Source organism: Aquila chrysaetos, chromosome 4 (assembly GCF_900496995.4).
Source record: "Aquila chrysaetos chrysaetos chromosome 4, bAquChr1.4, whole genome shotgun sequence".
NCBI lineage: Eukaryota > Metazoa > Chordata > Aves > Accipitriformes > Accipitridae > Aquila > Aquila chrysaetos.
In genome coordinates this window covers 3240531-3256329 of record NC_044007.1, presented here as the reverse complement: position 1 = coordinate 3256329, position 15799 = coordinate 3240531, and the positions used below count along the sequence as shown (strand labels likewise).

Sequence of the window (15799 nt, the reverse complement as noted above, 5' to 3'; positions counted from 1 at the left end):
CAGATGGTGACAGGGCTGGAAGGCATGTCCTATGAGCAGCAGCTAAGGACTTTGGGTTTGTGTTGTTTGGAGAAGAGGAGGCTGAGGGGTGACCTCATTGCTCTCTACAGCTTCCTGAGGAGGGGGAGAGGGAAGTGCTGAGCTCTTCTCCCTGGGATCCAGTGGTAGGATGTGTGGGAATGGTTTAAAGCTGCACCAGGGGAGGTTTAGACTGGACATCAGGAAACATTTCTTTACCGAGAGGGTGGTCAAACACTGGAGCAGGCTTCCTAGAGAGGTGGTCAATGCCCCCGAGCCTGTCAGTGTTTAAGAGGCATTTGAACAATGTCCTTAACATGCTTTAACTTTTGGTCAGCCCTGAATTGGTCAGGAAGTTAGACTAGATGATCATTGTAGGTTCCTTCCAACTGCAAATATTCTATTCTATCTAGGCTGACACTAGACAAAGACATTGTTAAAGGAGGGACATTTTTCAGACTGCTACTGTGATACTGTCCTTTTAAGATGTTTACTGATGTTGTACCATAAGAGCAAAAAGAGCAGCTGCAATGTTGCTACCATATGAGCAATGTGACCCAAAAGTTCCTGGGCTATTTTCCTGAGGTGCCAGCAAACAAATGTACAAACATAAGTCTCCAGGAGTTTCTCTGCATCCTCCGTAGATGCACGTCTCTCCCTCTGCCAGAAAAAACTGCCCCAAGGGAGAAGTGACATACTTATGGCAGGGACCTTGACAGGCAGAAGTCAGGGCTTAGAGCTCTCCTGAACAGCTGGTCTCTCTGCACACACTGAGCCAGCAGCTGATGATGCCACCACTGCTTCAGAAGCTCATGGGAAAAAGTGCTTTTTACTTTTCAAGGTTCATAAAGAGACCTTTCCTATGGAAGGAATAGGCTTGTCTGCCAAAGTCACGTCTGATTTGTGGTGGGGAAAAAGAGTGCTTTTTTTGTCCTTTTGAGAAGAACCGTTGATTTAGTATCATTACTGCAAAAGTACAAACAGAAACAAAAAAAAAAAAAGGAAGAAGACTTTATATGTTAATGATCATAACGATCATTAGTGATCATAGATAGTAATGGCATCCTTTCTTTAACGCACTGAATAGTGATCTTCAGATTTCTCATTGTGGCTGTACTTATGAAAGCTAAAGAAGCCTACCTTGAATATCATGCAAATGGGACTTAAACCACTTGAATGGGGTGGCTGGTGCTGTTTCTTTTGGCTCCTTACTGATCCAGCACTGAGCAAACTCTTTGATGACATGTTACATGGAAGTTCTGGCCAGTCATTACTAAACTTGGGATTTTATTCAGTTATGTGTCCTGTGCCAATCAGAGTGTTTTGTAACTAGTTCCCTAGCTTGCTTTCTTCCCTTTATTTTCCCTGAATGGTCATGTAGAGCTGTTATACGTTAAAACCCAGCTGTTCTCTATCTCCCTAAAGCATGTAAGACAGTTTTATGTGCAACAGTTTGTTGAGGTAGTTGAAACTTTAGATCCACTGATGTTTTAAAATCCATTTGTGTTGCAATTCAGAATAGAAAAAATGTTCACTATGGACATGGAAATTCTGAAAATGTTCTGTTTTGGAAATCTTCAAAATATAAGTGTGAAATCTGCTGCACACCATTTCGGGTCAATCTCGATTAAGAACAGTTTATAATGATCAGAAAGCATACTTGTTCCAATATAACTCAATGCAGGTTTTGCCTACATTTGTATTACTGCAGAGTAACTCATGTTTTAGAAGCTTAATAATTAGTTTCACAAGTGATGATGAAAAGTAGAGCATTACATTTTTCCTAGGGCTTTCATTAGTATCTCTAGGTTCACTTCCCTCTAGACATGGATCTCTTAACTGAAGATTAACTCTAGTTTTCCAATGGAGTTTTATTGTAAGAATATTTTGGTTCTCTGACTTTCTCTACTTAAGGGATTTAGATTAAAATGTGTCTAGATTGAGTCAACTGTTGATAAGATTTGTGATTTCTAGTAGATAGGAGTATTTAACTAAATATAAAAGAAATTATATTATATTATAGATTACCATGATAGATTACATTCTCAAATCACACTAATGCAGAGTAAAACCAGAGTAATACAACTAAAATTATTGTAGTTTCTCTACATTTAAATCAGCAGGACGGACTACTATCTGTACCCGTAAGCAGTGTTTCTTATGTAAGAAAGGGATAAAATTACATGTAGAATTTATATATATTTTTAGATCTATATATGTGCCATAAGAACATCCATATTTGATCAATCTAAATGCCTATCTCACTGATATTGTCCTTGCTTCAGTGCTGGCCAAACACCTAAGTAAGCACGCAAGTGTGGAGAAGCATTTACAGCTATTTCTCCTAGCAATAATGTAGGGCTCATGGTCATTCTCATCCAAAAAAAGTGAGATGGTACTTGACACCCTTCAACAGATTTTTTCTTTCATGGATTTGTACAATTCCTTCTTGTACCCAAATTTTGGCATCGACAACGTCATGCCTGAGGGAGTTCCAAAGCTTAAGTACACCTTGTGTGAAGGATCGTCTTTCTGTGATTTTTTTGAACCAACCCCTGCTAGTTTCAGTTGAGAGCATGATGTGGAAAGAAGGCACATTAGAGGGCAATGACTTCATCTTCAGGGGGAAAGATAGCATTGTCAAATAACACTGAACTCTTGTAAAATAAAGCAATAAACAAAATCTATCAATCCTTCGTGCTTTCTCTAGGGTGGTTCCAGAGGATAGTTCAGGCTAAGAAATCTCTGCTTAAATTATTGTAAAAGGTCCCAGTAAGCCTCAGTATAATGCAGTATCTAAGTACAGGAGTGATATCACACATGCTTTATCATGTCCCACAGAGACTTGCAGAGATCTCTAACCCAAAAGTTCTCCCCACCCTTCATTGCTTTCTGCCTCAGGGCTCCTACTTACTGTCTGCAGGAAAAATCCCATTGATACTCTTGGGTTCTGGCTTTACCAGTCAGAAACCCTGCCATGGCAGCAGGCACGCAGAGCTGGAATGCCAGAACCCTTGGGGTGGTAGAAATTCTGTAAATCTAATAATCTCTCCTTGAATAACGGCCTAGCGACCTTCTAAAGAAGCAGACACCCAGAAATGCTTTGTATGAGACAGAGATTATCAGAAAGAACTTATGAGTCATTCTCCTAGGGTAATGAGGGAGAAAAAAAGAAAAGAAAAACTTTTTTTGTGTCTTATGCTTTACACTTAAAGCACATTCTTTACAAAGAAAACATACTATAGCTTAAACTTCACTAGTGGGACGAAGTTGCATTGATGTCTCCCCTATCTTGGTAGAGGTTACAGCCCAGTCTCCCTACTACAGACCAATACTCCTTTTAGGGGTGGATCCAGAGCAAAGATCACCAGAAACCCATTTTTATTTTTGTCCATACTACAGTCTACAGTTGTTTGTCTTCCTGCTCCTCAGGAGGGCTCGGCTCCAGGGTGTCTTTGGAACATCTCAGCAGGTAGGTGCACTTTGGAACATCTCAACATATTTGTGGGATGTTGGGTTGCCCCCGACCCTGCTTCAGGCTTGGGTCTTTAGCACCACTTCTGCATCTTTAATTCATATGGATTTAGTATTCATTAACTAGCATTCCTATGAGATCCATATAAAATCAAACAACACAAACAGCAGAGAAAAAGGTAACAAGATGTTTTGTTTGAATACCACCTTGGCTTACAGTTAAGGATCCACTACAGATGCTATTTCTGAGCTCAAATACCCTTTAAAGGAAATTATTTTCATAGGCCACACCTGAACGTGCAAGCTAAGATAAATTTTTCTTACCATTATCAGCTTCCTAAATTGTCTCCCAACCATCTTACAGAGTATGTTAAAACACTTAGTTAAAGTCTTTTACCTGTGGAAACCATAGCCAGATCAGTGCTTGACAGAGACCGCGATGATAACGACAATGAACAGGAGAACGGCCAACGCGACAGCGAGAAGGCAGCACTTCATCTTCCTGGCTCGTAGCTAAAGGAGGATAAAGACAAAGAAATAAATGCATGGATGTTTAACGGGAAGACGGAGGGTAAATCCATGAAGAAATTTTGCTATTTTTCCATTGGTAGGGCTGTTTGAAACAAGTCAATATGAGATGGAAAATTTGTCTCTTTTCAGTCTGACTCATCCTTTTGGACAATCCAGATTCTTCCTTTTCAGTGAAAATTCCCCTTAAATACAATCACCTCCTTTACGCTATTTTCTTCCTGCTTAAATCATTGTTTGTGTCACACTAAATTTCCAGACTCTGCTTGGAGGGCTGGACTTGGGTAAGGCTATTCAGTGTGGTTTTGGTCTGGGGGTGTCAAATCTGCTTTCCAGCTGCCAGGAGAAGACTGTGTCCTCTAAGATAAAGAAGTCTCTCTCCACACTGCTGTGCAATGAAATGTAGCCAAGCAATAAGGCAGGCTGTTTACAGGATAGGAAAATGTACCTCCAGCATTAACTACCCTGATTTCATTCAAGTTAATATACGTGAAAAGAGATTCTACAGGGTTTTAATTTTGATGTTTGTTTCTACTTAAACCCATCAGCCTTCCCAGTGACCTCCATGGACATAATGTTGGGTTTTTTTCCCATTTAAAATCTATTGCAGATAGTTCAATTTCTTTTTCTCCCTTTTGGATAGATTAGAAGAAGGGTGTTTCCATGATCCCGCAGTGTCAGTAATCCTTTTATCCAACATACACACACACAAAAACTAACTTCAATGAAACAGAGTTAACTCAGACACTTTCCTTGAGACCAGGTCAACCACTCCTCCAGCCACCAGACTTGATGATATCATCTTGACCTGATAAACCAATTGCATTTGTCCAGAGTTCTTTGTCTTTCTTACCACTGAAGCAGCACTCTCACAGGAGAGATTATGTTAATATTACTGCTGTTACCCACTTTTCCTTCCATTCTTCCCCTAACTGGCGTAATCAGCCCTCCCAGCCTGCCTCAGATCCTTCGCTAACTGGTTTACACCTTTCTGCTCCGCATTGCATTTCCCATAGAGCCATAGTTCCCAAGCTATTTTGTTCTACAGATGTTTTGGCTTCTTACACTGCAAGTGACAGGAGACTTATCTCTTCCATCGGTGCTCCAAAGCCCAGTGCTTCATTCCCCCCACAACCCTCCCAGGGCCCATCCATTTTGCTGTGCAGAGCTGGAGAAGTGCTTCCAGCAGGGAACTGTGATGCATGACCTGTCCTCTCCTCCAGAATCAATCACCAACCAAACTGGTGTTTTTTATTAAAGTGTGGATTTCCTGATTATTATTTTTTAACAAATTAAAATGCTGTGTTGTCCTACCTCCACAGCAGATAATCAGTGATTCATCTTGGCTCTCCATTTGCTTTTCAATTACTCACACAGAAATGTTTTCTTTGGGGTTGGAAAAAAATAGGTGCTCTAAATATATCATTCCATGTGCATGTGTTAAGAAGGATTTTTTGTCAGGTATGCTAGGAAGGAGCGTGCAGGGGGACACTATCTCCCCCTTCTCAAAACCCTACTTGGAGGCACCCATTTGCTCACACTTTTCAATCAGTTTACTATGACTCTTGGGGGAGAACAGGGGTGCACCAGGGCTATATCTCTCTAACAAATTTTTTCACCCACAAAGTGATGTTTCTTCATAGTGGCTCTGCACTTGCAGCCTTCATTTCTAGAGGGGTAACTAAAATGCATTCTGAAAGCTGAGTGCATGAGAACAGTCCTTTTTTCTCTTAACCTTGATTAATTCCAAGTCAAACCAGGAAACCTCTGCTTAAAACTGCAGACTATCTTAAAACACCTAGATGTCCTTGTCCACTTCCAAAATGCCAGAGCCTTTGTTTGGTCAGCAGAGGATGCTAATGGGTCATTTAGCTTCAAGCAGTGTTCTCAAATACTCCAAATGAGAGTTGCAAAGGCTGTACAGTTATCGCTTCAGACAGCTTTTCCATCAGTCCCTTTGCAAAGAGTTTCCCTTGTTCTGCTCTTTCTAGCATTGCAAAGTCCTATTCACTCTTATTTTGCACTTTATGTAGTCTGTCCCCCTCTGCCTTTTTTTTTTTTTTTTTCCTTGTTTTTAACCAACATAAAGCAAGCATAAAACTCAACCATAAACAGACTAACAGACTAATCAGAAGGTAGGAGAGACTTACCAGGCTGGTAAGTCAGAATAATGATTCCTGCTCTGTTTACAACGTCTTTTAGTGGATTTAATATTACTGTCTGTCACAGCCGTATAATCTGTTGCAGGATTCTCCTGTTAATTCCTAGTTCTTTCTTTACTTTATATTTCAATAAGGAAAATGTTCAGTTCTTCAAGTCCCTTTAGTCTCCTGTCATAAATCTGTACATGCTGGAGGAGTAATAGAGAAACAGCTTCTGAGCCCTGCCTGAGCACACAACCTTTTCTATGCACACTGAGGAAGAGTGGCCACACTCCCCAGCTTCTTTTTGTCACTTAAGTGGAAAAATACCGATATATGAGCAAAAGGCAGCAGTTCCCCTCAAGGTACAGATGCACACGCTGCTTCAGGAAGGGCAATGCAAGCATCCCTTCACATATGACTTGACACCCCATGGAGTTCACCAACTCTGTTCTGTGAAGAGGACAAGACTGAATTTTGGTGGGCGACCCGTTCCCTGCCCTTACCAGAGGAGAAAGTTGTTAGCACAGAGCAGGTTGGACAGATTGTTCTGTTCACCAGATAGGATCTGCAGACCATGGCATGGGCACCCTCACCTAAGTATTACATAAATATACAATAATAAACAACGTACATAATAATACTGCATATAATAAACTCTGGTTATTATCTCTGGTTTAGGTTAGCAGAACCTGATTGCCAAACTGAGATTGTCAACAGTGTCTTAATGTCACCACTGTCATTCTTGAGGAAAGTTGGGAGAAAAGAAAGAAACACATCCCTTTAATAACTCAAGGCACCAATGCACATTGGAAGCACACCAACATCAGAAATTTAAGCCCTCGACAGGTAGGAAATCCTAGAGTTTAGGTTTCCCAGATATGCATATACAGGTAGTACTTTTTCCCCCTCCCAAGTAGGATCTCAGCCTTATTCAGCAAATTATTACGCTATGTACATCATATAAGCTCACAAATTTTACTTATCAACTTATGTTTTCTTGGATGTCCATTCAAAGCCACGTTCACATGAGACCACAACACTAAGATCCTAATATTCCTATGGGAGTTCCATGACAGCAGAATCATATAATTAATGTTTTCCATCCCAAGCATCAATGCAGTGATGGTTATGTCCATTTTAAGCCAAAGAAGTGGAGACATGGGCAGAAGTATAGCTGATCTCAAGAGAATTCCAATTCTCCAAAGGAAAAAAAAGAAGAAAAAAATATGATTCATAATGCCATCCCTTGAATCAAGGTTAATCTACACTTACATGGAAACGTTAAACCATTTCCAAACCTGTAACAGGATCATTTCTCACCAGGGCAAGTTCCTTCCTGCCCTGAGACAGATATTACGACATTTCTGCCTTAAAATTAGTAGTCTCAGAACAGCAGAGCCACAGCCACAGAAAGTTTAAGGTGGAAAAAAAAAGAAAAAAAAAACAACAAAAAACCAAACCACCTGTAAAATGAATCATTTATTTTATGACATAATTCTTCAGGGAGCTTTGCATTTTTATAACATTTCCCACGCATCCAACTAATCTGCAGTTGATTCACTCATCTTTTTCCAGATCTTTCTCCCCTCAGCTGCTGAAGACCTTTCTGTCACACTGTGCATTAATGCTATTCCCTATTTCTCCTTGACTTTCCTGCTCTCTGAGGGCATGGGCAACGTGACCTCCTTTCAGTTCCTGCAACCTGCACCCACAATTGCTTGCAGGAGCAATTGTAAGATAATTCTGCCCAGCATCTTCCATTTTCAGTTGAAGCATACTTAGCTGCTCACCAAAGAAAAGACATACCCAGGACTATTGGCACGGCAGAGGTATGAATAGCTGAAGTATACTCTTGGTACAAACTGAATCTTGAGGGTGTTCCCCCCAACTTCTGGGAATTATCAAGAAAAATTGAGGGAACAGCTTTTTTTCCAGAGACTTGAAGGTTTCACCAAACACTCCTAGAGGTGACAAAAAGGTATGGCTGTTTTCTCCAATTTTTTTTTTTTGTTTTCTCCTGCTAAATTGCAAAGCTCTGTCCACATATAAGAGGCACTAGCATTTAACAAAACCTCCTAAAAACCGCATTCCTCCCAGGCAAACACGTTTCCCAATACTCCATTTTGGAAAACACTGACTCCCTTTAACTATCACTTAAAATGAGTATCTAAATAGAGATATAGAAACCAATGCAACAAATAAAACTTCAGGCTGAATTTGGGAAAAGTTTAAAACTACCAGAAAGTATTATTTTCTGCTAGAAAATGTATGGGAATTAATTATAAGCAGTATTATCTGATTTCATTTTAATTATATTAGCTTATTCTGAACCTTGAATGGTATGTTGTTGCACTGCTCTGGTTTTATAGCTCTGTCCCAACCTGTTGTAAGCCCATTTCCCATAACACCTAGAATTTGTTGATTAAATTGGAGCTAATCTATTTTCATTGTACACATTTTCCCAAGATGAAAAGAATGCAGTGTGGGACAAAAAAACCCTAATCCTGTAGTAAGACATAATGGCTTTTTATAGTTATTTTTGCTAGGCTCTCAGGGGTTTTTAGTAAAATGGTATAGGTAAAGATATATTTTAGTCCTGACAGAGGCTCTTTAAACACATATGTGAAATAGGAGTGAAAAGCAGGGAAGGAATGAGCAAGGCTATTTAGGGACACAGCTGAGAAGCATTTTATATTGACAGGCAAACTGGAAGTGACAGAGCCTGCAAGAAGCCTTTCCCTCATTGTTTCATAAAAATAAGCTGCAAGTCATATTTTGCAGTCTAGAAGATATTTATTTCTTGGGGGTGAAATGTGAAATGTTGAAAGACATTTTAATTATGTCACAACAGATACTTAAGTAATTAAAAACTATTAAAGCCCATTACAGCCCCAGGCCCAGAAAAGCAAGTTTCATCTTGGAAATTCCTAAGCGAGTGCAGTTACAAGGAGGAAAGAAATATTTTCTTGCTAAGGTTTCAAAAGCTAGCTCGGACAAAGCATAAATAATAGGAGAGGCCAGAAGAAACTGTTTTTCCTGTATTTGTATAGAATAGAAAAAAAAAATTAGTCAAACCAGTAAGCGTTTGGTCCACATATGGAAAGGCAGCATTGTGCTTCTCTACCCTCTATGGATTGGTTACACCATACACTGAAAGGCAGGAAGGTCAAGATTTCACAACCTGCTCTCCTAAGGAGGTGAAAAGCCCTAGAAACAGGCATTTTAGTTCAGGCAGGGATCTGTACTAGAACAACTGCTCTATTCTGGGAAGCTCAGAGCATATGACGCTGCTTCAGAGTAGAGACATACCCTACGACTCCATGGTTGTGGCATTTTCTAGGTCTCCTGCAGCACAAAAGCATTGGGCAGGTTGATATTATTAGCTAAATTGATCTCACCAATATCCCACCTTCTTGTTCCATCTCTCCCTGTTCTTAGCCCTTGGACCAAGATAAGGATGATGATAGCAGAGAAAAAGTATCTCCCAAGAAGATTAACACAAGCCCATGTGTCCCTACCCCTCCCTCCTGCCATGCCAAATATATATAAGCACTTGACATACAACCTAACTGAAAAGCCTAGGGTATGGGCAAGAACCTGTTTCCTGGAGGAGGAGTTCCATTTTTCAGTCATCGTTTCTTAAACGGGTTATTATGGCAAGCAAGCAAAAAGCTACCCTGTACTCAATACTGAAAGACTCAGTAAGACTACCCATTTTTACCTACAGAAATGCTTATGCATATTTTAAACATAATTTTTAAATAACGAACAAATAACGAAGGATTTTCCAACAGAGCCAGGATTACAAGAACCTCTGAAAGTACAATTCCACTACTCAAGGAAAGAAACCATTGAAGATTTATCTGCTATGGAGATCTATTTCCTGCAAAACCATCCAGCAAATAAAACCGAAAAATGATTGAATTTAGAAACCGTACAGTAACAGCCTCTAGTTATCAGGTCAGGTCCTTTTAAGGGCCTCTGTTGGGCAATGAAAACCCACCTTGATTAATTTTCAAGTACTGTTTCCTTCATTGTAAGATTAACAAATCTGTTTGACATAAAATGGTACACTTTATATGCAAATCTCTGTAGAGAGAGTTTTGTGACATTAAAGAGGTTCATACAATTTTGTTCACCCTGCCCTCAGAGGTCATTTGGAATTGCATGAAAGCATTTGTCTATGCCCTTAATATGCATTTTGAAAGCTAATTTGAGGTCTGCTGGATTGAGAGCCCAAGTCCTTAATTACGTTTGGACGTGTTTATACAGAGATGATATTATGAATCTGAAACTACTGTCGTTCCAATATACACCAGCAGAAACTCTGCTGAAGGCTGTGGAGTTCTCATGGGGGAAAAAAGAAATATTGGAGTAACACAGCAGAAAATCAGGCCTTGTAGATGTGTGTTTACCTCCAAGCATTACGTAAACATACAGAGGGAAAAAATCCCCTTACGCTTGCACCAGTGTTTTCATCGTTATTATTTTTGGTTTATATTCCATTTACATTGATAAGATCCCTTAGCTAAGTCATACACAATCATCTCTGATAAGAGAGTAAACACACTGTGTTACTGCAATAGAAGTGACCTTTAACGTGTGTACAAATTAAAATGCACTGACCAAATTTGGTGACCTTTATGGTAAAGCTTCCTTATAGAGCAACAATGAATTTGCTATTAAATATCACTGCTTCTGCAGATGGGCTAGAAAAGGCCAGTAATATTATTAAGCACTTTCAGTATTTTTAAATAAGAATGAAGCAGACAAGTTGCATATGAGTAAACCCACAAGATATGAGAGCAACAGGAAAAGGCCAGCCCACACCAGCAAGTGAATATCACTTTGCTTTTACACATTGTTTTTGTGCCTTTACTTCCACATCATTTGGACCGATTTCAAACTTTCCTTTATGGCACTGTGTCTACAGATTTGCCGCTTTCCAATAATTCTGCGCAGTCTTCCCATTCCCCCTAAGCTTTTTACGTTTTCCACGCCTGCAATCTATCTCAGGCTATTTCATTTAAATTAAAACATTGCAGCCAAATCAAGGAAGAAAACTGTTGAAAAACATCCAAGTGTCCCACCCTGAAAAAGGTAATGCATTTTCTCCACGCTTTGCGTCCACGCTTTGGAGAAGGATGGGGAATGTGAGGAGGAATAGGGGGAAAGGAGTTTTTCCCATCGGTAAGGTTGCACTTTTTAAAGTTTCTAGGAAATTTGGCTCAGCTTGGGAAAGGTACGACTTCTCTCAAACTCTACATGATGTACATTCATGTTTAAAATCTGAGATAATTTTTACCCTCCGCAGCAGTCTCCTATCAGGATGAGGATAGGAGCACAATGTTTTCTGTGTTGGTTTGCCTAAAAGCAGACAGGGGCTGATGCTAAGCCTCTACACACAGATTTAATTGCTGCATTTTCTAACTCCTGAATGCTTGAATTAGCAATCTTAATATTCCCTTAATATACTTGTTTTTTTAATGGCTGAGACATCATTTGTAATAACACATGATAATGGCTTACATTTCTATCATGTCTTTCAAGGCAGCAGGCCTCCAATGTGATTTACGAATTCACTATAAAGAGGATTATTTTTTTCCCAGCACTGGAGTGAAGCCACCTACCTCTGGCAGCTGTTTAAATTCTACATAGCAAATCTAGCCAGCAGTTTAAAGCAGGTAATAACTATTCTGTGTACCTGAAACACCAGAGAGCCTGCATTTTCCCCAAAAAAAGAAGTTGTCCAAGGTAGCAAAGCAAATGCCCTCGTACTTTTGCAGAAACCACCCTGAGATGCTTAACAGCCCCACACAGGCAGACTCGCAGAGACCTTAATTCCCCCAACAATTCAAACCCAGAAAGAGAGTTGCAAGGGAGCAGAGCGGAGGAAGAATGATTCGACCATATTAAAGCAGTGCCGTGCTCAGAGAAAGCCTTCCTGCTGAGCTGTGTTTATTAGTTAGATTATATTATCGTATGAATAAAACTACTTGGCTGCGTTGGAAATGACAATCTTTGGGTCACTGTGCTGCTGATCTCAACCCTTTGAGCCCAGCAGTTCAGCCAGCTTTCAACCCACCTCACTTATCTAGTCTGTACATCATCCATTTTTCTGTGAGGGAATTATGGGAGCCAGTGCAGAATGCCTTAATTGCAGAACCAACTGAGGAAAGATTTGGCTCATTCTGTCTTGAAAAATGCTTGGGCTCCCCAGGTTGGCTCCTTATGCCAACAACAACTAGATCAAACTTTGCAGAAGCTTATAAGGACCAGAGCCAAAGAAAGTATATGGTCTGGCTCAACTCCTTTGGTGTTAATGGAACTACTTCAGTATACCTTTATGAGATTCCGGTCCAAAGAAGTTAATAATTTCTCCCTAATACCATGTGTAATAGCTAAATGCAACATTTTTATTCGAAAATTCTGATAAAAATAAAGTGCTTGGTAAAGGGTGGAGCACCAGCCACGAATGATCTTCAGACCATTCTCAAACAAATGCAAGAGTCAGGTAAAGAAAACAAAGGCAGATCTGGGGGTAGAGGGAAAAAAATCATGTAACGATATTTTTCACATCGGGACTGAAAGAAAGGATTTTCTGTCTTCAAAGCGCAGTGTTCTTAAACTAAGACTTGCCTTCAAATCTCAGCAGTAATTAAGACAAATTACCCTCAGTGTAAGTCTTCAGGCACCAAAGAACAAACTGAAGGTTTAAGCTGCTCTGATTCTCTCACCAGAAGGCAGCTGTGCATATAAACATCAGTCAGTACATTACTGTAACTGATCCACAAAAAAGCCCCTCCCAGCCCTATGAAGCATAAGTAAAACCAATTTTTGAAAGGGGTTGCAGGAAGTACTGTACCATCAACACCTCTGAAATTCAATGTTAGGAGCTGATGAATCTCCAGAGTGAAAATGTCACAGAATCATAATAGGCAATATTCTGTGTTTGTATTTTCATTAGACCAATAGGTATGATTGAAAAAAAAAAAAACACCCACCCACCCAAAAAGCAGAAAAGACTTATGTTACTTGTTTCAAAGTCCGTTTTTGTTTACTGTGTCCATTGATTTAATATAGGACATTACTTCTTACAAACTTTGCTCACCACTATCCCTAGACCATCATTAACATCACTCCTATTGTAGGAGTATCTGTACTACTGCTAAAACACTGCCATCATTAGCATGTCAAGAATGGTTGACAGGCACAAACTATCATGCATTACTCCATCATGTTGTAGAACAGAGCTGACTTCTGCTGCATTGAACTTTAAATAGATCTCTAAACATGGTATATAGGGGTTTTCTGGTACTGAAGTCCAAAGAGTGTAGAGAAAAAAATGTTCCAATAACAAGACTAAGAGAATGTTCCTTAAAAAAGAAACCCCAAGAGAACCACCAGGTTTTGCAACCAAGAATACTATTAAAGCTCAAGACTGATTTTTCCTCCCAGGCGTGCTATTTTTCACCAGTTTACAAGCATCCACCATATCATTGCTGCTCCTTTGCAGTATGCAGACTACTTGGGAGCAAAGTGCTAAGTAACAGTGAGTAAATTAAATTGAGACCAGGCATGAAAATCTTACTTGTGAAAAGTGACAAATTGTGTGCTAGGAACTCAAGGAACGCACACCTCCACACTTTGCCTAACAAAGCATAGATATACAGGCAGACTAAAAGTATTTTACAGATTCTTAACCACATATAGACCTATATGTGGGTCTTCACCTATTCAAAGTAGATCTCACAGAGACAAACTGAGTGTCTTAAATAATTGCCAAATGAGCATCATTAAAGGACAAAAGGATAGTATTTTTACTCTCTCTTATTTTTTCATTTTCACATTGGCTTATGAGCTTTCAGTTCTTTGATGGATTAAATGCACAAATGCCAGGAGGTAGCCTGAGTTGATACTGCATTTCTGCCTCTATGAGAAAGCACAAAGTATTGGAAAATTTTGTGTAAGATAGTATTCTCCTGAGGTTTTCTGCTCAGTTTTGCAGATGGAGATCCAGGGAAAGTCAAACAAAGAACAGAGTTCAGGACTTGTAAGAACAGCATTCAAATATAAAGACAAAAAAAAAAAAATCTCAAAAAAAGCAGGCAATGTGGAGAACTGTACAGGCAGATATAGCACCTATGCCTCCTTTTCTCATTAAATTGTTATGCAATCCTTCATAAGTAATTTAATTTCTTAATTCCTTAATTTCTCCTTTCATCAGATTAGGGATGTCACTTTGTTAAGGAAATACAGCAAAAGTAGGGACACCCGTGATGATGGATCTCATAATTTGCCAAGATCAACATACAAACACTGTTTTATTTTTAATATCCAGTTTGTATGTGGATGGGTTTTTTCTTTGGGTTTTTTTTTTTGTTTTGTTTTGGTTTTTGGTTTTTTGTTGTTGTTTTTTAAGGTAAACCAGCTCAGCTATTTCTAAGATTGGAAGCTTTAACATCTTCCTGGATGATAACACTTCTCTTTAATTATGGAGTCACACATTAGGGTTACGGGTATGGCACTGGAGCTCACATTGCAAAGGAATAAAGTGCAGTCCCTTCCTTCATCTCTCAAACAACCATTTGGAGCTCTCTGCAGCCTTATCCTTAAATACATGTCTTAAACTGTATTTTACTGTGAACTAAGCTGAGGTGAGCAATGTCTGATATGAAAGTTGAAAACGATCACGGGTCTATGTGCTTTACTGTTTATCAGTTCCTGGCAACAAGACAATATTCAGAAGCGTGCTGCATTATTCACCGCCATCAAAGCTGCGAGTTTCCTGCATCCATGTCAAAATTCTTGTGTATTTACAAATGGTAATGGATTCTGAACAAAAGAGATCGTTGTTACAAACAATGGAATATCAGCATTGCTTCACAAATGGCCTTGGAGCCTGACCTTGTTGGTCAAAATCGTAACCCCCAGGTCTAGGCGCAGTCTAGTCAGCACTGCCAACACAGAGGACTTTTTATGTAAAATGTCTATCACAGTTAAATTATGACTACACAACATAATAGAGCTCTGTGAATGTCACAAAATAGTGTCAACAGTCTATCCTACAGAGCATATCCATTACTGGCAGCAACGAGAGGACAATCTGCAGAAGAAAGAATTAAATGAAATTATGAGTCTTTAAGGGCAAAAGCGAAAATAGCTTTCATGTTTGAGTTTTAGCTTATTGCAAGGATGGAAGGGGGCAGAAAGCAACTAAATGTATTAAATCCACCATATCTTTGTATACATGTGTACGATTTCTGTCATGGTGCCAATTTGTAGCCAGTTTGCAAGATTCACATTAGAGAGCACGTCTACTCCATCCATTTATGCTGTGTAAGGAAAAACAATCTGTAAACATTTCCTCCAATGAACAAGACAGCTGAGAGGTAGAAACAGGAGCATTTAGCCAAAAGACAACATGTCACTCAACTATAACTAACTTTTAGCCAAGAAAAAGAAATTTCAGTTACATACCATCTAAAGAAATCTTTGTAAAGATGCACAGCCAACAAATAAATAAACGGTCAACTAGGTTAAGTTTAAAAGTTTTTACGTAGTTCAGTTTGTTATGACATGGTTTTCTTAAAAACATGCTGGGTGGTTCCCTAGGCTGCTGGGAAGCTGAGGTT

At 39.4% G+C, this 15799-nt stretch overlaps 1 protein-coding gene across 21 annotated transcripts in view; it reads right to left on the bottom strand.

Annotated features, from left to right (window-relative positions):
• The window catches only part of TSNARE1 (t-SNARE domain containing 1), a 488733-nt gene that overhangs the window by 62622 nt on the left and 410312 nt on the right, over positions 1 to 15799 (bottom strand). For all 21 annotated transcript variants that reach the window (XM_030012179.1, XM_030012185.1, XM_030012183.1 and 18 more), the window contains one exon: positions 3890 to 4005. In XM_030012179.1, coding sequence (XP_029868039.1) covers positions 3910 to 4005 — 96 coding nt within the window. In that variant the 3' untranslated portion in view covers positions 3890 to 3909. The remainder of the gene's footprint in view (positions 1 to 3889; positions 4006 to 15799) is intronic.